Genomic DNA, 25,057 nt, shown 5'->3' with positions numbered 1-25,057 from the left:
ACGTTGTACACAGCCTTAAAGCTCTAGCCCAAGTGGGTCAGACGTTGTGCGCTATCTAAGGGGTGCCCCCTGCAGCATTGCTGAAAGCATCAGAGTCGGATGGCTCACTGATTCAGCAGACCGATCGCCATCTCTGCCTGCATGCAATAAGGAGAATTGTTTCATTGTTCATCGAGAGGTTTCCAGAATGTTCTCAGGATTGGTGAGAGGGCACTTGCCCAAAACAAATCCAATAACCAGGCATTAATATCACACTCTGAACACTGTATACAGACACCTTTTATCTGGATTGCCTAAGGATTGCTATCAGAACCAGCTGCTTTGCCTTGATTGCCATCACTGTGTCACACTAAGGGACGCTTGTTTCTTTGAGCTCCAACTTCCGGTAAAGATAATCGCAAGGCCTTGCACTCTGAACACTGCTATTTTATTGCTCTTAAAGGGGACATGTTACTGGTATCTATAATACTTTATCTCTCATTAGGATTAATGCCTTCCCCTGGGGTTCCCCATTAGCAGAAGTATTCTTTATAGAAACCAATAGCCTTCTTGAGGAATCCATGTACTACTCTTTGTTATTGTGTACATTGGTATCATTTACTTGTAATTGCTAACTGTCATTTACCTGCTTTAAAAACTATGTCAACCTAGTCTTGGCTGTTTATCCAGGACTTGGCTGACTAATACCCCTTTAAAGCAGAGTTCCACCCAAAAGTGGAACTTCATCTGATTGCTCTCCCCCTCTGGTGCCACATTTGACACCTTTCAAGGGGGAGAGGGGAGAGAATACCTGTCTTTTACAGGTATCCTGTCCCCACTTTCGGGAGCCTGCGCCGCGGCCCTTGACGTCAATGCTCGGCTCCCTTCTCCTTCCCCCGCCGCTGAGCCAATAGGAAAGAGAAGCGGAACCTTGCACATGCACAGTAGGGTTCCCGGCTTGAAGCTGTAAGGCTACACTGCCGTGTTTCCTTACCCGCAATGGTGACGGCAGCACCCGACAGCTGATGATCAGGTAAATCGGAGAGAGCTAAAACTACTTGCATAGTGTCTGTGTGTTATTTAAAGGTATACACAACATGTCTGAACCTAGAATGTCAGGAGGGCTGGAATGTTCACAGGGTCAAGGCTGCACAGAAGAACATGCCATTACAAGCAACTCCCTAGAGGGCAGTGCTACACCTACATACAGTATATTACATGATCCTGGGAACCTACATCAAGTGTTATATTATGTGTAGATGTGGGATAATGGAGATGTGACTTTGGTGTGATGCAACTTACTGCGCTGTTTTGTGATGGTGATGGAGTTAGGGGTCCCATATACCACGCAGATCACTTACAGACTCTCCAGATCCATATCCAGCTTCACAGTGTCAGAAGGTAAGCACATTCCCAAATTCAGTGCGTCTTTCAAATGAGTCACCCGGCCCTGCGAGAAACCAGCCTTCTTTCTGTCTTTCTCTGTCAAGGGGCCTCCTCTGGGTCTTCTCCTTGGAACAGCTTCCTCATTAGGCCCCAAAACAAGCTATTGGGCCTAACAACAGAGCTGGCCAGCAGCACCTCCCCAGACCTCAGCTCAGGGGAAGAGAGCGAGCACATGTCATGTACAAAATATTTATATCCTCCACTAGCATGCATCAGTTGCCTGAACCTATTACTGGACTGGCTAAAGGAAATATACATATTCATAACACAGTTCTGTTTGGAAAATCTAATTCTATTGCCAGTGGTACCAGTGACACCTACTGGCAGCAGTAAGGGATCAGACCCCAATTTAAGCTTAGGGAAAGACCAAATAAAAATCTATACAATCAACCAGGGAGACTATAGCCCAGCTAAAAACTACATTTGGATAGTAGCCCCTGTTTAGGACAAGGGGGCTACACTCCCATTGATTTCAATGGGGTTCAGATTTGACATCCAAATTTGGTGAAGTACCCCAAACCGAAACTGGGTACATTTTGGCTGATTGCTAATTATAACTATGGTGAATATTATCAATAGATGCCAGATATTTGCAGTGCGGTGATTGTTCTTTGGCTTACCAGATCACAACTTCCACACTTATTGCCCCCTGTGCTAGCCTGGGAGTGTTTGAGGGATCTCATCTCTTATTACCTGCTACAAATACTTGAAGTAGAAGGGAGGGTTGAAAGGTGAATAAAACTAATCAATCAGATTTCAGGTTTTTAGAACAAAGAAAAAACACAGAAAGATTGCAGATATATTGTATATTGCTTCTTTATATATATTTTATTTCAGATGGTTTATGTTACTATCTATTGTTATAAGATTATAAAATGACCTGGACTATTATGTTACCATTTAGAAAAAAAATCCAATGATTTAGAATCCTGTTTACAATATTTATGTGTTTTAGTTACGTTATGAGGACGTTGACTCTTTTATTACTTGATCTTCACTAATCATTGTCATTGTCAACCTTCTTTATTGATGAGGGTGACAAATAAATCATCATTATCACTGTAATTCAGAACCAGCAGTTGAGGCATCCTAACAACAAAGTGTATACTTGTATGATGAGCTCATTCGCTTTCACTGAAATTTGGGCTGGACAAGAACTTCCCCTTTGATCTCATAGTATAGAGATAACCAGTTAATGACATTCCCATTATGTTCACCAGAGATGACTTTCTTGATGTCTTCTGGAGTCAGGACATAATCCCATATGTGGACATCACTTAATTCACCAACCAATGACTGTTTCTCATTAAACCTTCCACCAAAAGAATCTTGTTCCTGTCCCAGAACAATGCTGGTTTCAGCTGCGATAGAAGACCCTTTCATTGAGACTCTTCTGGGGTAGAGTTTCCCATTGACCCAAAGTTGGACCACTCCAGTGTTGGAGTCCCAGGTCACACAGATGTGCCTCCAGTCCAAAGATTCAGAGTCTGTATTAAAACTAGTGAGTTTCTGGTTGATATATATAAAACAAGTGTTTGGAGGCTGTAGGTAGATCACAAAGGCATTGTCCTTCCCGGGAGTAGCAAGAGAGAAGGGAGTATAGGAACGGGAAAAGTCGGTAAAAGAGCGTAGACAGACACTGACTTCCTGCAATGGCCTTATAATTGTAGGCCTTAGAATGACATGATCTGTGTCAGTTTCTTTGGGGAAGACAAAGACTTTACTCTCCAAGTCTAGGGAAGAAAACAGATAAAGAGCATTACTGCTACATATCAAAGCTTTAGATCCTGAACAAAAAATGTTATAAATTATTTATAGATGCCTGTAGGCAGGTTGCCTACAATGTGTTAGTTAGGCAGTTGGCTGGCCCAAGCTGGGGAAGGGGTTAATGATTTTTGCCTCTGTTTCCAGGCTTTTTGGACCCAGTCTCCCTGCCCTGTGATTGATTTATGGGGGAAGTTCCATAGCTTTGTCCTGCTCAACAAGATGCTGTGATTGCTCTGGAGCTCCCAAGGTGGACTGCTGTGTCCTGCAGTCCATCAGAAGTCACCGAGAAACCCAAAGAACCACCAAGCTTTGGAAAACACTAGCTTTTGGCTATCACCTTGTTGAGGTATACCTGGATAGCCTAGCAGAGATAGACAGGGGATGTGGCATTGAACTGTTCATGTGGACTGTGTTGCAAAATCACTAGTAAGGTTTAATCAACTGTTCTAAGCCTGGATTGAAGTCACTTTAAAGGGGTGCGTGGTGGTTCCTGGCATATGAACTTTGTGTTAAAATAATAATGTTTATTTTCAGTACACATTTTCTAAAAAAAGTGGCAAAAAAATTAACTCTTCTAAAGACGTCCAGGCTGGGGAAGGGGTTAATAAAGGGGTGATTGCTTTCCAAAATGTGGTAAATTTATGGGTGTTTCTACTATCCTGGTGCTCCAGGGCCTTCAAAAATGTGATAGGTAGTCAGGATATTACCGTATATACTCGAGTATAAGTTGAGATTTTCAGCCCTTTTTTTTGGGCTGAAAGTGCCCCCCTCGACTTATACTTGAGTCACCGCCATCTGCCTACATGATCAATGTGTCATGCAGGCAGAAGACGGCCAGCGTGTGCTACATACCATTCGGCAGCCTCTCACTGTTCAAAAGCCGTGCTTCCTCCTCGTCTGTGATAGGCAAAAAACTCAATTTCCCAGCAGCCTATAACGGACATTCTCTCATCCTCGTCCATGGTATGAGGATGAGAGAATGTCCGTGATAGGCTGACCGCTGACTGCTGGGAAGTGGAGTTTTCTGCCTATCATGGATGAGGAGGAGGCGCGGCTTTTGAACAGTGATTGACCGCCGAATAGTAATAGCACACACTGATCGGTGGATGCAGAGCGGCACACGGAGGCATGCACAGTACACAGGTAAGTTTCACACATACACAGGACACATACACAGGATACATGCACACATACACAGGGACACATGCACATATACACAGGACACATGACACATGACACATACACATATACACAGGACACATGCACATATACACAGGACACATGACACATGCACATATACACAGGACACAGGGAGGTATACAGCTGCAGATGGGCATTGTTGACCCTCTTTTTCCACTTACAGTTGCTGCTGCATTTCTCACCCTCGTCTTATACTCGGGTCATTAAGTTTTTCCCATTTTTTTGTGGTAAATTAGGGCCTCGACTTATACTCGGGTCGACTTATACTCGAGTATATACTGTAGATGTCTAATTTATGCCCATAGAAAGCCTAAAGGTGCCCCTTGGATTTTGGGCCCCTCCTCATTTTGCTGTAAAAAAAGTCTCACACATGTGGTATCGACATATTCAGGAGGAGTATAAAAATGTGTTTTGGGGTGTTATTTTAGGTATGCATATGCTGTGTATTAAAAATATCTTATTGATTGACAACTTTGTGTAAAAATAATAATTTTCATTTTATTTCCTGCGTTTTACAAAACCTTGTGGTAAAAAAATGGCATTTTCCAAAGACTCATTATGCCTCTTAAAAATACCTTGGAGTATTTGCTTTCCAAAATGTGGTAATTTTGTGGGTGTTTCCATTGACCTGGTGCTCCAGGGCCTCCAAAGATGTGATTGGTAGTCAGAAAATTAGATGTGTAAATTATGCACAATTTGTACTCCTTGAAAGCCCAAAGGTGCTCCCTGGATTTTGTGCCCTTCTATGCCTCTAGGCTGTGAAAACTAGAAGTTGAATTGTGTGATACAAAAGATACAATGTCTGGTATATACAGTGCCTTGCAAAAGTATTCACCCCCCTTGGCATTTTTCGTGTTTTGTTGCCTCACAACCTGGAATTAACATGGATTGTTTGAGGATTTGCATCATTTAATTTACAGAACATGCCCACAACTTTGAAGATGTTTTTTTTATTGTGAAGCAAATAAAAAATAGGACAAAATAACAGAAAAAGTCAATGTGCATAACTATTCACCCCCCTAAAGTCAATACTTTGTAGAGCCACCTTTTGCGGCTATCACAGCTCCAAGTTGCTTTGGATAAGTGTCTATGAGGTTGCCACATCTTACCACTGGTATTTTTGCCCATTCCTCCTTGCAAAACTGCTCCAGCTCCTTCAAGTTGGATGGTTTGCGCTTATGAACAGCAATCTTTAAGTCTGACCACAGATTTTCTATTGGATTGAGGTCTGGGCTTTGACTAGGCCATTCCAACACATTTACATGTGTTGGGGATCATTGTCCTGCTGGAAGGGGAACCTCCGTCCTAGCCTCAAATCACACACAGAGTGGTACAGGTTTTGCTCAAGAATATTCCTGTATTTAGCACCATCCATCTTTCCCTCAACCCTGACCAGTTTCCCCGTCCCGATTGCTGAAAAACATCCCCACAGCATGATGCTGCCACCACAATGTTTCGCTGTGGGGATGGTGTTCTTTTGAGTGATGTGATGTGTTGGGTTTGCACCAAACATAGCATTTACTTTGATGGCCAAAAAAGTTCAATTTTAGTCTCATCAGACCAGAGCACCTTCTTCCATACATTTTGGGAGTCTCCCACATGCCCTTTCGCAAACTCAAAACGTGCCATTTTGTTTTTTGCTGAAAGTAATGGCTTTCTTCTGGCCACTCTGCCATAAAGCCCAACTCTATGGAGCGTACAGCTTATTGTCATCCTATGTACAGATACTCCAGTCTCTGCTGTGGAACTCTGCAGCTCCTCCAGGGTTACCTTAGGTCTCTGTGCTGCCTCTCTGATTTATGCCCTCCTTGCCCGGTCCGTGAGGTTTGGTGTGCGGCCGTCTCTTGGCAGGTTTGCTGTTGGGCCATGTTCTTTCCATTTGGTTATGATAGATTTGATGGTGCTTCTAGGGATCATCAAAGATTTGGGTATTTTTTTATAACCTAACCCTGAATTGTACTTCTCAACAACATTGTCCCTTACTTGTTTGGAGAGTTCCTTTGTCTTCATGGCAGTGTTTGGTTAGTGGTGCCTCTTGCTTAGGTGTTGCAGCCTCTGGGGGCTTTTAAAAAGGTGTGTATATGTAATGACAGATCATGTGACACTTAGATTGCACACAGGTGAACATCATTTCACTAATTATGTGACTTCTGAAGGTAATTGGTTGCACCAGAGCTTTTTATGGGCTTCATAACAAATTGGGTGAATACATACGCACATGACAATTATCATTTTTTTTATTTCTGAAAAATAGTTTTGTGTATATTTTTCTAATTTTACTTCTCCAACTTAGACTATTGTGTTCTGATCCATCACATATAATTCAGATTAAAAAAACATTGAACTAAAGGCTGTAATGTAACAAAAAAGGTAAAAAGGGCACTGTAATCAGTCCAAAAACTAAAAAAGTCTCAGGTATTGCCATACTCGGGAGGAGTAGCAGAATGTGTCTTGGGGTGTATTTCTAAGTATACCTATGCTGTGTGTGAGACATAACTTGTTAAAATGACAACTTTGTAAAAAGAAAAATATATATTTGTTTTCTTAATTTTTCAAAAAATTCTGACAAAAAATTACAATTTCCAAAAAGCTTACCAAGCCCCTTACTAAACAAATTGGACTGTCTACTTTCCAAAAAGGGTTAATTTGGGGGATATTTGTACTGTTCTGGCATTTTCAGGCCTCAAGAAATGTCCATCATGATTCATCGATTTTCAAATACAGCATATATCCCATAGTTTGTAGACTCTAAAAAATACAAACTGATTATTTTATTTATTTATTTTTACAAAAGAAATGAAGCAGAATACATTTTGGCCTAAATTTATGAAGAAGGGTTATTTAGTTGCAAAATTTTATATAGAAACTAAGACAAAAGGAGTTTTTATTTTCTTCCTAATTTTCAGTATGGTACCTTAACGCCGGCCCTATGGCAGCCTTTTTCTTAATGAGGGACGGTATTCCTTTCCTACACCCAGCAAAGAGAAAGCTACTGGTCACTCCTATCTTGCTAGTGCTGTGAGTTAATGAACTATCATTAGCCATGGTTAAGATGGCATTTGTTTCTGTGCCCGGTTGGCACATGACAATTCTACCTACAGTTCTCCTAGTCACAGAGGGGATTGCCCTTTCTTCTTGCCATAATGACTCTAGCTCCGCTACTCCCTTTGTGCCTTGTTTCTATGGATGCACTTGTGCACTTTGTTTCGCAATAATGATATAAGTTGGCTACTGCCAGGTACCCTAATTAGGTACAACATCATCTGACTCACTTTTCCTGCGGTGTTGCAATTTGCTACCTTCTACTGACCACCTATCCCTTATGGGGTTAGTCCACTGTGGTCTGGTTTGCACAGTAGGTCATATCTCTACTGACTTTATACAATGGGCAATGTAATAGCTACTCCTCTGGTCTCCTGGAACGTTAGGGGAGTCAATGACTCACTGAAACACACCATGATTGCCTCTGACATCTGGAAGTCTTACCCTGCTATCATAGGTTTCCAGGAGACACACCTGACATGAGACACTGCCAACTATGTACAGTACACTACCCCTGGTTCTGGTAAGGTGTACCACTCCACTTACTCTGCTTATTGAGTGTGAGTGTTTTGGTGCACAAAGCCCTGGCATACGAGGAACTGGACTCAAAGGTGGACTCTCTAGGCCGCTATGTTTTTTTATATTGTAAACTGTACACCTTAAGGCTAATTTTGGCTTGTGTTTATATTCCTCCTCCATTCTCCAGGGAAATCTTGCAAATATTACTGTTGTATCTGACCAACAAACCTGATCTACCTATTCTGATTATAGGAGACTTTAATTGTTGTCTTGATCCCCAACCCTAACACCAAACAGTTCTCCTGCTTTTTTAAGATGCACAGATCGCTCTCACGCATAGACCTCTGCTTGGGCATGACCCGCATACCCAACTATACGTGTAATGCAGAGTACTTCCCCCGGGGGGTATCGGATCTCTCTCCCTTAACATTATGATTGAACACCAGGCCCCCATCCACTATGTGCAGGGATCCATGAAAACTGAATGCCTTCTGGCTTCAGCTGTTTCCACCCCATGAACACAGCAAATTGACTGATTTTTCAATACACATGCACAGTGTGTTGATATCCTTTTAAGATGTGAAACCTTTAAGGCATGCCTTAGAGGCACCTTTATGCTGTTAAACATAACACATCCATTCTCCTTGAGCAGGTGGAAGGCCAGGTTCGACAGTTGGAGCTGTCATATGTGTTGGACCCATTTGATTCCACGAGGGAGGCATGGATATTGGCCCAAGATTCTATGGACCATCTGAGATCCTCCGCTGCTGAACGGAAATGTTTTTTCAAGAAAATGGGGTTTTATAATGAGGGGGAGAAAACAGGCTGCCTATTGGCAAAAATTGCCAGGTCACAGCAAAAAAAAAAAAAAAAAAAAAAAAAGAAAAGGGAAAAAGAGAGAGATACACACGCGAGACAGATAATTGTCATGGAAACTTTCATCATTTTACTCACACTGATATGGTTCCTGATATAACTATTCATCTGAGTCGCTGGCGAACTACCTTACTGATTTTCCTATGCCCACCTTATCTTCTGAGACCCGTTTACAAATGAACACCCCGCTTCCTCTTGATTAGTTTCAGAAGGTGGCCTGTTCCTTCCCCAGATGCAAAGCCCCTGGGGATGAAAGTATTCCCGTTGAGGTCTATACCACCTATGGGGAGACGATCCTGGGCAGGCTGCTGGAAGCTTTCAATGCCTCGGTTGAGGTAGGCTGTTTCAATGTCTAGGGCTAATGTTATACTGTTGCCATATCGATTGAGTCCCTGGCCATTTTAGTGCCCACATATCACTGGGTTTCAGTATTGTGAATTGCATGAAAAGATCATGCTATACTCCGATGATATGTTGATTTTTCTAGGAGACACTTCCTTATTGACCAATGTTATAATCATCATTTTGGAGTTTGGGCGGTTCTCGGGCCTTACTATTAATTGGACTAAGTCGGCACTAATGCTGTTAGACAACACACCTGGACAGGCACCGTCTATCCCCTGCTCCATCCCCTTAGTGACTTCTTTCAGATACATGGGTATCCAAATCTCCCCCATTATTACAGAATATTGCTGTCTTAATGTGCAACTTCTGCTGGCCCGGTTTAGAGATAAAATAAATATTTGGAACAACCTCAAAATGTCTCTGGCAGGAAAAACAAATTTAATTAAAATTATACTTATGCCCCGACTTCTATATGCCCTTCATAATTCCCCCCGTAGTGGTCCCCTTGAAAACATTTTGGGTATCTAATTCCCTTTTCCAGTTGCTACTTTGTGGTGGCCACCCCCCCCTCCCCCCCAGAGTCAGGCAAGAACAGCTGCAATTTCCTAAGGACGGCGGAGGCCTTGCCCTCCCAAATTCTTGGATTTATTATATAGCTGCTCAACTCCAACACCTCATAGGCTCCATGTCCCCTACCCCCGAGAGTTCTTCTGCCCGTCTCTTGCTTGTTGGCACTGGTGCAGACTTCATCCTGGAGGGATTGGAGTCCCAGGTGTTTCAGAAATCCAATAAGCAAAAGCCTACCAAAAAGAAGGACACTGATTGTAAGTGTTACCATAAGTGTGTATAACATTCTCTTTTTTGGGAATGTCACTTTTCAGAGGTTTATTGTTTTTTTGTTTTGTTTTTTCCCTTTTTGCCCGTCCTCCTTTGATAGGAGTAGTTATTATGGTTTAACCACTTGGATGTGGCTGCCGAGGTCTTGTAGATGGTGGCATGAATTCCCTTTTCTTTTATTGAAATATACTGGCCCCCTAGCCTGCTGCCGCCTTCATGGGTCTTCTTGAATAGACATGTGTCTGTGCATCAGACTTTTTAATGTAACTGTATATTTTTATACTTCATGCTTCTTATGTTTTGTTTGTATTTTAATACAATATATCCCCCTCTCGGGGGATCAGGAAGGAAGTTTTTCCCCTGCTGTAGCAAATTGGATCATGCTATGCTGGGAATTTTTTTGCCTTCCCCTGGATCTACTTTGGGTATAGGATTGTGTATATGGTATTGTATTTATTTTTATTCTTTTTAGGATTTTTTTTTTACTTTTTATTGGTTGAACTAGATGGACTTGTGTCTTTTTTCAACCAGACTAACTATGTGTAGCACTATTCCCCTTGAGGGCCGCTGGATTTTAAAAGGTTCACCGTGTGTGTGCAGCCAGGAGGGAGGCATTCCGGCCCGGCAGCCAAGCAACCAGCATTTGTAACAGACGCTCGCAGTCAGAAAACAGTCCATGGGATTGTTGTTTTTAAATTTATGGGTCACCACTGGTAGTCAATGATAATTTTTTTCTGGGTGTTAAATGTCCAATAGTAGGATGTGGTACGCAGAAAGGTGGCTATTGCTTATGGATTCAAAAGTTGGTATTGATATAGTTAAGGAGGTCACAACTGTCTCTCCTAATGACTTCTGGTCAGATGGACTATCCGACGGACTTTTGGCGGACTTCCAATGGACTTTCCCAATGAACGGACTTGCCTACACACGATCTTACCGAAGTCTGACGGATTTGTGCGTGATGACGTACGACCGGACTAAAATAAGGAAGTTGATAGCCAGTAGCCAATAGCTGCCCTAGTATCATTTTTGGTCAGTCGGACTATCATACAGACGAGCAGACTTTTCAATAGGAACTGGGTCCGGCGGAGTTCTGATGTAAAGATTTGAAACATGTTCCAAATCTAAAGTCCGTCAGATTTTCGACCGAACAAGTCTGCTGCAGGTTCAATGAAGCCCACACACATTCGGATTGTCTGCCGGATTCGGCCCGTCGGACCAGTCCCGGTTGAAATGTCTGCTCGTGTGTACATGACATAAGAAGTCGTACCTTCATGAACTGCCCTATCATTACCAGATAAGTTGTTGTCAACAAATAGGAGCAACTGGGCAGAGTAGTGAGGGAAGAAAAAGAGGCAGTAGCATGCTGGTAGGTAGGGAGGAGGAAGGGAAGGGGTAAGAAGGGAAAGGGATAGCAGAGAAGAATGAGAGAGAGCCGGGGTCACTTTTTGCTAACCCTTTTATTTAGTGATAGGGGCTTTGACTGGTGTTTAGAGAGCTTTAACAAAGCGTGTCCAAAGTCATGTTTTGAAGCAAGTGTAATGCCCCGTACAGACGATCGGAAATTCAGCCAGCAAAAGACCGATGAGAGCTTTTGGTCGGAAAATGCGACCATGTGTATGCTCCATTGGACTTTTGCTGGCTGAATTCCCGCCAGCAAAAGCCTGAGAGCAGGTTCTCTATTTTTCGGTCGGAAAACGTTCCGATTGGAAATTCCGATCGTCTGTGCAAATTCCGACACGCAAAATGCCTACGCATGCTCGGAAACAATTCGACGCATGCTCGGAAGCATTGAACTTCATTTTCTCGGCTCATCATAGTGTTGTACGTCACCACATTCTTGACGGTCAAAAGTTCAGAGAACTTTTGTGTGATCGTGTGTATGCAGTCCCTGGGGAAACCCTGTAGATTTCTACCCAGGCTGCTGAGGGGGACCCAGCAAATCCAGTCCAACCTGGGTCTGCCCTGCCTACCAAACAGCAAAAAGATTAACTATTTACTGACATTAGTACCTGCAGGGTGCTACATATGTATTCAAATATATGGGTGAGTGAAGGTCCTGAGGAGGCACTTGTGTGAAAGATGCTGACCTCTCTGGCCTATTGTATTTTGGGAACATACAATATGATGTAAAATCTCATGTTCAAGAGTTGTGACCATATATTGGAGATAAATCTCTGGATGTTTTAATGTTATGGACAGTTTATATATCATTTTAATTATGTAATAAAAAGTAATAAAGTAATAAATGTAAAAAGCAATTGTAATAAAAAGTTTCATAAAACCTTGTTGTAATCCCTGGTACCAGTAAATCTGTTCAATTTTTTCTAGGTATTAAATGAGAATACCAACTGTCACATTTGTGCAAAAGGGAGGGGAGACTTGTGTTATGTGAAAACAGCAATGCCATGTTTGTATGGGTGTTTTGCTCTATGCCATGCCTTGTTATAACTTGTGGTGTACCTCATTCAGTACAACAAATTACAAAAGAAAGAATTAATTTACATAGAAACACCTTAGCAGAATCATCTCACAACCAGGACATTCTATGGAAGACATAAAGGTTTTGATTTTTAAAGGGACCTTTAAAAATACTTAGGAAAGAAAAAAGCTTTGAACTGCAAATGATAATCCCATTTGACACAAAAGAAAATGCATTTAAGGTGGGCCTCAGTTTTTGAAACCACAATTTTTCAGTTTTATGATCATCTTTCATATATAATTGTCATTGTCACCTCATTACTGATGTGCATAACAAATAAAATCATTTTGAATGTAATTCTGTACCGAAAGTTGGAGGATCTTGTAAATTAACAAGGTATATATAGTAAGATGACAGACTTACGTTGAGGTTCGGGCTTGATGAGAACTTCCCCTTTAATTTCATAACGTAAAGACTTCCAATTAATGACATTTCCATTGAGATCACCAGAGAGGACCTTCTGGATGTCTTCCTGAGTCAGGACATAATCCCACATGTGGACGTCACTTATTTCACCAACCAATGACTGAGAAGCATCAAAACCTCCACCAAATGAGTCTTGGTCCTGTCCCAGAACAATACTGTTTTCGGCATCAATATATACCTGATTATATTGCCTCCTTTCGGAGGAGAGCTTTCCATTGAGCCAAAAATAGGCCTCTGCATAGGTGGAGTCCCAGGTCACACAGATGTGCCTCCCATAAAAGGGCTTCCAGTTCGGTGTAAAAGAAGACACTGCATTATTTATGGATACAATATAGGTGTATGGAGGCTGTAAGTAGATGTGAAAGGCATCATCATATGTTGTAGTAGCCATAGATAACAAAGAATAGGGGCGTCGAAGATCACTGTAAGAACGTAGACAGACGCTGACTTTCTGCAATGGCTTTGTAATTGTAGGTCTTAGTATGACATGAGCTGTGTTGGTTTCTTTGGGGAAGACAAAGACTTTACCTTCCAAGTCTAGGGAAGAAAACAGACACATCTCATTACTGATACTTATCAAAACTTTGGATCTAGAGCAAAAGAGTCAAAATTTATTTACGAATGCTAGAATCCAGAATAAAAAAAAAATATAGATCTGCTGATAAATCTCAGAAAGGTAATTATCTTCCTTTTTAAATTTGTAATATGTGGTTTGCAGATTCTGAACCGTGTGTTTATGTGTTGCCACTCCTTTGGTGATGTAGTGGGTGGGATCAGTGCCCTTTTAATACCAACTATGGGTAGGATCTGGTAGTTCGGTATGGGAACAGGTTACCCCTGACCAACACCATGTAGGTGTGTTGCCTGTGTACCTGAGTGGAGGAGCTAGAATGCCTGGAGGAGTAGTTGTGGACAATGGAGAAGGGGAAGAACCTTGCTACCCCTGACCTTTGCCTAGCAGGTCTGTAGCTTGGTTGTAGGTCTCAGGGCCTGGGACTGAGGGTGTCAGGGTCCACATCTGAACCTGGCAGCTCTGCAATTTCTGGCTGTAGCTCTTCTTGCTGTTCCACCTGAGATGCTAGACAGCTCTCTGTCTGATCCCTATGACAACATTGCCTTGTATCTTGTTCCCGGTGAACCTTGAACTCTTTGCTCCTCTCATGGACTTCCTATTCAAGCCATGTCTCTGCACTTTCTGTTTCCCAGATTATTGTGCTCTCTCCTTGCTCTTTTGCATACCTGCAGCTTTCCTTATCTTTGCTACCATTTGTTACTTGACTATGCTTTCACCTGATCCCAACCTGGAACCACTTGTTACTGACCTTTGGCTTGTTTACTGACTACACTTCTGCTTGATCCCTTCTTCCTATATCTGTTTCTGGATATATATATATATATATATATATATATATATATATATATATCTTGCTCACTTCCTGGTGGGGTGATCCTGAGGACTGCAACCTGGTACTAACCCGCAGCAAAACCCATCTCCACCATCAGGAGCTCTGATGAAGACTGGTCTGTGGACCAGTTAGTGCTCGTTGGTGTGAACCTCTCTACTGTTATAGCTACTGGTCTCTGAGCCTGACCCCTGACTGTCACAGAGGGACACCTTATGTGAGAAACCACCTTTGGGGGACTCACTAAAGGGAACTGGGAATATGGATGGAAACTATGGTACTATGTTATGGTGTTCTGCACTGATACTGTGTGTCTTGAGAAAGATATATTGTTATATGTGCCAGTACTGATGCAGTAAACGATTTGAAAGCATCTGGACTGGACATTCTTTATTCAGGGTAACATGCCTCAGGCCAAGAATATGTGAGAAAGCTGGCCTCAGGCCAGAAGAGTGATTAACACAATATTATTATATGGTGGTATCTTTAAAAAGATAGTTATGTGCATATACTTTCTGGAGAAGAAGCAGGACCTAGACCAGCTTGGTGGGAACCGATGTCAAACCCAGGTCTCTTACAAGCTTACATTTTGTGCACCCTCCTCAATCTGGAGCCAGATGTCTTGATGGGTAAACAATTTAAACTCATGATTCAGCTCCTCACAGCTACCAAGCAAACTATTACAAAGATTTGGAAAGCTCCATGTTTGGATGTTGCCAAAATGAAACACAGAGTTATTCGCACACTCATGCACACAAAAATGGAAGCTATTGACCCCAAGTTCAACAAAATCTGCAACCCTGGATCAAACACCACTTGCCACCGAACTTTGAAGAATCCGTCCTTATGCCATGGTGACTAACTATTGTGTTTCCTATCTCTACATCCACATTAATGGTTGGGTCACACCTGGGGACTTTCCCAATTCCCTCCTCCTTCTTCTTTCTACCTTTTCTTCTTTTCCACTCTCTCAAGGCCCCTAGTTTTAGGCTTGTCTATTGTCTATCATATTTCACGTTGATGGATTCCCTGTCAAAGATGGTAACTTTTCCACAGCTGACCTCTCACACTGCCATTTATGTCCCCACCCAGCATCCCTCTCTCTCCCAGCCAGCTGGAACTTGTAGTCTGCAGCAACACTGGCTCCAATGCAAATCCTGGTTTTCCAGACCACATATCCCATGATCCCCTGCTTTCAGTAGTAGTCTCTCGCTCTCTTTGCATTCAGGAAATTGTGTCACAATGTCCAGGCTGAACACTAGAGGGAAACAAACTCGCTGCAGCCCTTGTTAAAGCTGTGTTCCGCCCCCCAAAAAATAATAAAAGCAAGCAGCTACACATACTGCAGTTGCTGGCTTTTAATAATTGGACACTTACCTGTCCTGGAGTCCAGCGATGTCGACACTGCAGCTGATTTTTTCATCAGCTGTCGGGTGCTGCCGCCGCCATTGCGGGTAAGGGTACCCGGCAGTGCAGCCTTACGGCTTCACGCCGGGAAACCTACTGTACATGCGCGAGGCCCCGCTCCTCTCTCCTACTGGACAGGGAGAGGAGGAGGGAGCCCCATTTGTTCTTGTATTTTAATTCATCATCCTTTATCATCACTGGGAGCGGGGCACAACCCCAGAACTAGTATGTGAAGGCATATTTAGCTTAACCACCTCCATCTTACAATTTAGTTTCCATTTTGTGTTTTTCCCTGTACTCTATTTCACATATTACTAGGTGTGTAATGTAATCTAGTTTTGTTTCTCACATCCCTGTTATCTTTATTGTTTAGTTTCCCGTAAAGCACGTGATTTCTCAAAAATAATTAGTTTCACTTTTGTCATAAATTGTTTTTGTATTTTATTGGATAATTTGTATGACACGGTCAAGGGGCGGTAGTTTCTGAAAGCCCCCTTTAAACATTCACACCAAAGAATAAAGATTAGATTTGCTCAGCAAGACTTTTAGAGTTTTTTTATCATTGTCTCAATGGGCTAATCTCACAGGCCTTTGGGGATTGTAAGGTACATCTTTTGCAGACTTATCGAGGGTCTAAAAATATCCCTAGACAATCTACATTTGCCAACAGTATGCAGCGGATGTGTGGCTCCTGCAGTACCTTCTGGACTCTGGCTCAGTGGGGCTTAGTAATAGGGATGAGCCCGATGTTCGAGTTGAACGTAAGTTCAACTCGAACATCGGGTGTTCGCCTGTTCGCCAAACAGCGAACATTATGCGGCACAAATGAAACTGAAAGCCGTGGAACACCGTTAAAGTCTATGGGACATTAACATGAAAAACCAAAAAGTGCTAATTCTAAAGGTTTATATGCAATTTATTGCCATAAAAAGTGTTTGATGACCCGGGTCCTGTCCTAGGGCACATGCATCAATGCAAAAAAGTTTTAGGAGCAGTGATTTTAATAATGGTTAAAGTGAAACTGTAAAAATTACTGTAAATATTCCTTTAAATATCATACCTGGGGGGTGTCTATAGTATGCCTATAAAGTGGCGCAGTTTTCCCGTGTTTAGAACAATACCACAGCAAAATTACATTTCTAAAGGAAAAAAAGTCATTTAAAACTGATCACGGCAGTAATGAATTGCCAGATCCTAGCAATATAGATAAAAATCATTGAAAAAAACGGCATGGGTTCCCCCCCAGTCCATTACCGGGCCCTTTGGGTCTGGTATGAATATTAAGGGGAACCCCAAACCAAATATCTGACATCTGACTGCAGGCCATTGCTGGTGTACGTTTTCAAATACACTTTCAGGCAGGCAGGCAGGTGATTCAGTGATCTGAAGTGCATAAAGATATACCATATTTATCGGCCTATAACATGCACATGAGTATAACACGCACATTAATTTTAAGAGGAAAGTTTCAGGAAAAAAAACTTACATTTTAAATAAGGAACTTTGAAGCAAAATAAGGGTCAGTGCCCATCTACAGCCTCACCATTGCCATCAATGCAGCCTGATCAATGCCTATCTGCAGCCTCACAAGTGCCATCAATGCAGCCTCATCAGTCCACATGAATGCAGCTTCACCATTGCCATCAATGCGCAGCCTCATCATTGCCATCAATGCAGCAGCCTCATTATTGCCATCAATGCAGCAGCCTCATCATTGCTATCAATGCAGCAGCCTCATCATTGCCATCAATGCAGCAGCCTCATCATTCCCTTCAATGCAGCCTCACCATTGCCATCAGTGCAGGCTGATCGATGCCCATCTGCAGCCGACAGGGGGACAGGGAGGGGTGTGGGACGAGTGCCGATAGATTACATATAGTGAGAATCTCCTATGATAGACAGAACAGTGGTCCAATGGCAGCCCAGGAGATGGGCCTTCCTTATACAGAGGCCGCCAAGTAAACAGGAGATTCTCACTATATGTAATCTGATGGCGCTTGCCCCTCCCACCCTCCCTGTCACCTAAAGGCAGCTAAATTTGAAGTATTGGCGTATAACATGTACACGCTATTTGCACCTGATTTTCATGGTGAAAAAGTGAGTGTTATATGCGAATAAATACAGTATATACAGTCTCCTACATATATATCCACTGCATTCTAGTCTAACCAAACCTATACCTGACTACAGGCCATTCCTGGTGTACATTTTCAACGACACTTTCAGGCAGGCAGGCTGTTGATTCAGCGATCTGCAGTGCATAAAGATGTATATACAGTCTCCTACATATATATATCCACTGCATTCTAGTCTAGCCAAGCCTATACCTGACTGTAGGCCATTCCTGCTGTAATTTTACTAGTAAACTTCAGGCAGTGTTTTGCTAATCCAATTTTACAGCTTGTATGGAAGGCCACCAAGGAAAGGCAGATGCTCACAGGCCACTAAAAGAGGGCAAGCAGGCTCTGCGTCTACAGCCAACAGTGCTGGTCATGGACACGGTGCATCCCCAGCACGTGGCCGTGGGGCACGCTTGTCCTTTTTTTCGATAGCTGGCCGTGTTGAGCCACAACATGCAGAAGAGTTGGTAAAGTGGATCACAAAGCCATCCTCATCCTTCTCATCCTCTGTCACCCAGGCTAAGAGAAGTTTGGCTGCCAATGCAGCTGCCAAAGCGGCCTATTCCATCGGCTCAATGGCATCAGTCACTCCTTCCCTAGCCCCACCATCGTGTCCTGAGGAGTCCCCTAAACTGTTCGACCACAGTGTTGGGTACATGCTGCAGGTGGATGCGCAGCATTTTGAAGGCTCCGATGATGGTATCCAGGTTGAGGATGAAGGCAGTAACGTGAGCCCAGAGAGAGGGGGTGCCCAAAAAGGACAAGAAACTGTCAGTCATGTTCCCCCAGCTGCAGCATACTGCCAGGTTTGCTCCAGTGGCTAGGAGGGAGGGAATGATGAGGTCCCTGACTCTACGTGGGTGCCTGATAGAAGAGAGGAGGAGGAGGAGGAGCCACATCTCCTCCAGGGGCCAGCTTAAGGACAGCCAACCGACTGCATCACACCGCAGTGCAGGGTGCTGCTGACTCCGCGCGTTTTTTCAAAAGATCTTTGGTGTGGGCCTTTTTTGAGACGTGTGCAGCAGATCGCACCGTTGCTGTTTGAAACATATGTCTGAAGCAAATCAAGCATGGCCAAAACAGCAGCCGCTTGGGCACCACATGCTTGACCAGACATATGTTGAAATCCCATGCAGTCTGTTGGCAACAGTACTTAAAAGACCCACACCAAAGAACAAGCTGGACCTCTCCTTGCTCCTTATCAGCTGGGATCTCCAACCCCACTATACCTTCAGTCCTCTCAGAGACCTGCACTGAGAGGAATGAAGGTGTAGAATTAGGTGTCCCAAGCACTTGCGGGCAATCTGCTAGCGGTACTCCTAAATCCGATTGTAGCAGGCAAATTTCCCTACCCCAGTTACTAAACCGTCAAAAGAAATTCGGTACCAGCCATCCACATGCTCAGCGGCTGAATGCTAGTTTGGCTAAATTGCTAGCACTCCAACTGCTGCCTTTTCAGCTGGTAGACTCTGCCCCCTTTCGAGAATTTGTGGAATGTGCGGTACCCCAGTGGCAAGTTCCCAAACGCCATTTTTTTCTCGGAAGGCCATTCCAGCTCTCTACCGGCATGTGGAAGGCAATGTCTTGGCCTCGTTGGACAAGGCGGTCAGCGGTAAGGTGCATATTACCACTGACTCGTGGTCCAGCAGGCATGGACAGGGATATTTCCTTTCTTTCACTATGTACTGGGTAACCCTGCTGGTAGCTGGGAAGGATGCAGGACAGAGTGCAGTAATGTTGGAGCATGTTCTGCCACCACGCCTCCAAAATGCTGGTAGTGGTGATTCTGCCACACCTCTCTCCTCCACCCCCTCCTCTTCTTCCTCTATTGCCTCTTCCTGTGCATATTTGTCCTCGGAACCAGCGGTGCTCCATAGGTGTTCTGGGGCTACGCAAGCACTCAGGCAAAAAGATGCCATGCGGTGCTTGAGTTGGTCTGCTTAGGGGACAGGAGCCACACTGGGGTAGAGATTCTGGCAGCCCTGCAGGGGCAGGTTCAGAGGTGGTTTCAGCCAGGAATGGTGGTTTGTGACAATGGCACCAACCTCCTCTCCGTCCTCCGACAGAGACATTTGACCCATGTTCCCTATTTGGCTCACGTCCTTAATTTGGTGGTGCAGTGGTTCTTGTGCAGGTACCTGGGCTTCCAGGATGTCCTGAGGCAGGCCAAGAAAGTCTGTGGGCATTTCTGCCACTCATATAATGCCAGTGCTCGGCTGGCTGACCTTCAAAAGGAATGCAACCTGCCCAAGAACCACCTCATATGTGACATGCCCACCAGGTGGAACTCAACATTGGCAAAGCTGCAGTGGCTGCACATGCAGCAGAGGGCCATAAATGAGTATCTGAGCAAGTATGGCACCAGGACAGGGTCAGGGGAGCTTGGCTTTTTTTCGCCATGCCAGTGGCAAATGATCAAGGATGCATGCACTCTCTTGTCACCATTTGAGGAGGCCACGAGGATGGTGAGCAGTGACAGTGCATGTATCAGTGACTGTCCCTCTAGTCTTCCTGTTGGAGCACACGCTGCATGGAATAATGGACAGGGCACCTGAGGCAGAACAGAGGGAGGAAGAGGAGGACTTCCTTACCTCTAAAAGTCCCCTTTATCCAGACAGTATTCATGCAGGCCCGCCAAACACACAGGAAGAGGAGGAGGATGAGGATTGTGTCAGCATGGAGGTGGAGCCTAGCACTCAGCATCAGCAGCAGTCTTCAAGGGATCATTTTCAGTCCCCAGAAACCCATGGACTTGTACGTGGCTGGGAGGAGGTGGCTGCTGATCATGTCATCCTTAGTGACCCAGAGGACTCCGGACCGAATGCCTCAGCAAACCTATGCTGCATAGCCTACCTGATCCTGCAAAGCCTGCAAAGGACCCTCGCATTCGTGGTATTAAGGAGAGGGATCAGTACTGGCTAGCAACCCTTCTTGATCCACGTTACAAGGGTAAGGTTGCGGAACTTATCCAGCCTTCGCAGAGGGAGCAGAGAATGAAACATCTTCAGGAGGCCTTGCAGAAAGGTTTGTGCAATGCGTTTCCAGAGCCTGGGACGTTAAAATTTCCTTGTCCTCCTGGAGAACATGTTGCTGAGGCTCCGGTCAGTCACAGAAGGAGCGGTGGAAAAGGTGGCCGTCTGACTGATGCGTTCAGACAATTTTTTAGTCCGCAGCCCCAAGGTCTGATCGGTTCCAGCAACCATCGCCAGCGTCTGATTTACATGTGCAGGAATACCTTGGGGCAAGATCAAACTTGGAGACCTTTCCAACCGAAAATCCACTGGGTTACTGGGTCATGAGGATGGATCACTGGCCAGAGCTTGCACAGTATGCAATTGAGCTACTGGCCTGTCCTGCATCCAGCGTTCTATCTGAACACACATTCAGTGCTGCTGGAGACTTTGTAACCGACCACAGAGTGCGCCTGTCCACAGACTCAGTTAATCGGCTCACCTTCATAAAAATGAATCAGTCTTGGATCACCAGCTACCAAGCACCTGATGCTGATGTAACCGATTAATTTTTTTATGAATGTGAGATCCCTTGAAGACTGCCTATGCTGTTATGCTGAGTTACTATCCTATTCCTCCTTAATGTTCATGTTGATAGCTTCTAAGAACTTTTTGGTTCTGGGCACCACCACCAGTCCCTAAAGCCCAATTTTTCTGCCCCTGTTTAACAGGGGCATGTAATTACAATTTTTGCTGTAATATTTTGCAGCAGGGCTTGTTCCTACGCTCAACTAGAGTATCAGTGAGGGGTTGCAGTGTTGTGGCACCAGCACCAGTGCCTAAAGCCCAATTTTTCTGCCCCTGTTTAACAGGGGCGTGTAATTACAATTTTTGCTGTAATATTTTGCACGCCTTTCCTTTTTTTAATTTGGGTACGGGGTTCCCCTTAATATCCATACAAGACAAAACGGGCCTGTAATGGGTTACCCATGCCATTTTTCTCAATAATTTTCATCCATATTGCCGGGACCCGACATTATATTACAGCAAGCAGTTTTAAATGACTTTTATTCCTTTAGAAATGTCATTTTGTGCAGGGACTGTTCTAAACATGGGAAACATGCGCCACTTTACAGGCATACCATGGACACCCCCCCAGGTACGATATTTAAAGGAATATTTCACTTTTATTTTTTCACTTTAAGCATCATTAAAATCACTGCTGCCGAAAAAACGTCTGTTTTTAAAAATAGGATTTTTTATAACAGCTTACCTGTAAAATCTTTTTCTTTTGAGGTACATTATGGGACACAGAGCCTCAGTAATTACTGATGGGTTATAGGGTATCATTAGGTGATTGGACACTGGTCACACCCTAGACAGGAAGTTCAACCCATTGTATAACCCCTCCCCTTCCTGGGGATACCTCAGTTTTTTAACAAAGCACAATAAGTGTATTAGAAGAGGGGCGGGATGTACCTCAAAAGAAAAGGATTTTACAGGTAAGCTGTTATAAAAAATTCTATTTTCTTTCTCGTACATCACGGGACACAGAGCCTCAATAATTACTGATGGGATGTCCCAGAGCAATGCTATTTGAGGGGAGGGGACCACACAATGTAGGGTGTAATCAGACCTGAGGACCTTGTACCGCTGCCTGCAGCACACTACGCCCAAAGGCGATATCCTCATGCCTTCCCAAATCCACCTAATAAAATCTGGTGAATGTATGGACTGAAGACCAGGTTGCGGCCTTGCAGATTTGAGCCATAGAGGCCCGGTGATGCACCGCCCAAGAAGCACTAATTTTCCACTTTATTTGAAAAGGTGGAATTTTTTGTTTCAAACCGTAAGCTTGAATAATCATTTGTCAAATCCATTTTGAAATGGTAGACTTTGACGCTGCCTGTCCTCTATTGGGACCTTCTGGCAGTACGAACAAAACATCCGTTTTGCGAATTTGAGCAGTTGCTTCCAGATAGGCCTTGAGTGCCCTAACTGCATCCAAAGAATGTAGTGACCTTTCTTCCGTAGAACAAGGATCTGGAAAAAAGGAAGGCAGAACAATATCTTGGTTTAGATGGAAATCTGAAACCACTTTCGGTAGAAAGCTAGGATGAGGGCGCAATACCACTCTATCCTTATGCATGACTAAATAAGGCTCTTTACAGGAAAGGGCTGCTAATGCTGATACTCTTCTAGCAGAAGAAATAGCTATCAGGAAAATTAACTTTCTTGTCAACAAGACCAAGGGAATCTGACGTATTGGTTCAAAAGGCTGTCTCTGTAAAACTGACAGAACCAAATTCAAGTCCCAGGGTTTTAGGGGCGCTTTAACCGGAGGATTAAGGTGCGTCCCCCCCGAGCATAAAGTTTCGGAACAAAGAATGTGAAGCAAGTGGCCTTGAAATAATACTGATAAGGCCGAGACCTGGCCCTTGATGGTACTCAAGGCCAGTTTCATTTCTAATCCTATTTGTAGAAAGTCAAGAATTATACCTATGACATATTTTCTGGGATGCCAACCCCTGGCTTCACACCAGGATACATAAGTCTTCCAAACTCTATGATAAATCACTCTGGAAGCTGGCTTCCTTGCATTGATTAGGGTAGAGATCACAGGACCTGAAAGCCCACGACTCTTCAGAAGGTGGGTTTCAATAGCCAAACCATCAAATTTAGCGTTTGTAAGGCAGGATGGAACACTGGGCCTTGAGATAACAGGTCTGGATGTGACGGTAGGGTCCACGGGGAACCCACTGTCATCCTTACTATTTCTGCATACCAAGCTCTCCTGGGCCAGGCTAGGGCTACCAGAAGTACCGACTTCTTCTCCTGCCGGATCCTGCCGAGCCATGGCAGTAGCAGAATAGGAGGGAATGCATAAATCAGTGAGAACCGATGCCACGGAATCACCAACGCATCTGTCCCGCATGCAAGAGGATCCTTTGTTCTTGCCACAAACTTGTCGATCTTTTTGTTGAACCTGGATGCAAAGAGATCTACATCTGGAACCCCCCATCTTTGGCATATGGCCCAAAAGACGTCGGGGTGAAGAGACCATTCCCCCGGGACTAACCGCTGGCAACTCAAATAGTCCGCCTGCCAGTTCTCTATCCCTGGAATGAAAACTGCGGATATGCATGGCACATGCTTTTCTGCCCAGACTAAAATCTGGTTCACTTCTCTCTGAGCTGCACGACTCCTGGCGCCTCCTTGATGATTGATATAAGCCACTGCTGTGGCATTGTCGGACTGGATCCTGACAGGGCAACCCTGTAGCCTGAGAGTCCAGGCCTTTAGGGCTAGATACACTGCACGGATCTTCAGAATGTTGATGGGTAAGGTCCTCTCGATTTTGGACCATTCCCCTTCTACAGCAGACTGTTCCAGAACTGCTCCCCAACACGAAAGACTGGCATCCGTTGTTACCACTGTCCAGGTAATCGGTAAAAAGGATTTCCCTTCTTGCAGGTTTTCGGGTATTAACCACCAACTGAGGCTCTGACGCGCTGTAGGAGACAGATGCATTGGAAAATCTAATGCCTGTACTTTCTTGTTCCAGGCAGACAGGATACTGTGTTGCAGCAGTCTTGAATGAAACTGAGCATAGGGAACTGCTTTGAATGAAGCCACCATCTTTCCCAGCAGCCTCATACAAAGGCAGACAGAAGGACCCTTTTTTGTCCTGACTACCTGAATCGGTTCTCTTAAGGCACTGATCTTTGCCTGAGGTAAAAATACCTTCTCTTGGCTTGTATCTATGACCAGGCCCAAATACTCTAGCCTTCTTACTGGTTTTAAGAAAGACTTTTCTAAGTTGAGAATCCAATCTAGGTATTCCAAGTAGTTGACTTCTGGTTCAGGCAGGCTACCGACCGGTCTATCAAGAGCAGGTCGTCTATGTATGCTATGACAGTTATACCTTGGGCCCTTAATCTGGCCAGAGGAGGAGCCAAGATCTTTGTAAACACCGAGGTGCAGTGGCTAGCCTAAAGGGCAGGGCTATAAACTGAAAGTGGCGTTTTTCTACTTCGAAACGCAAGTACTTTTGATGAGCAGGGAAAATGGGTACATGCAGGTACGCATCCTTGATGTCTATTGACGCCAGAAATTCTCCTTCTTGTAGGATGGAGACTACTGACCAAATTGATTCCATGCGAAAAGATCGAATCTTTAGGAATCGGTTTAGATCCTTTAGATCCAGAATGGGTCTGACATCTCCATTTGGTTTTCGAACCATGAAAAGGTTAAAAC

The 25,057-nt window shown here is 44.0% G+C and overlaps 1 protein-coding gene across 1 annotated transcript in view; it reads right to left on the bottom strand.

Moving 5' to 3' along the window:
* Positions 1 to 2,241: 2,241 nt before the first annotated feature.
* Positions 2,242 to 25,057, bottom strand: part of LOC141133793 (uncharacterized) — a 115,507-nt gene continuing 92,691 nt past the window's right edge. Inside the window, exons 5-6 of the mRNA XM_073623349.1 lie at positions 12,857 to 13,456; positions 2,242 to 3,158 (exon numbers count right to left, since the gene is read on the bottom strand). Of these exons, the coding sequence (XP_073479450.1) occupies positions 2,557 to 3,158; positions 12,857 to 13,456 (1,202 nt within the window). The 3' untranslated portion in view covers positions 2,242 to 2,556. The remainder of the gene's footprint in view (positions 3,159 to 12,856; positions 13,457 to 25,057) is intronic.

The sequence above is a fragment of the Aquarana catesbeiana genome, linkage group LG03, assembly GCF_042186555.1.
Source record: "Aquarana catesbeiana isolate 2022-GZ linkage group LG03, ASM4218655v1, whole genome shotgun sequence".
Taxonomy (NCBI): Eukaryota; Metazoa; Chordata; class Amphibia; order Anura; family Ranidae; genus Aquarana; species Aquarana catesbeiana.
Note: the sequence above shows the minus strand (reverse complement) of the source record. Positions and strands in the feature narration are given on the sequence as shown.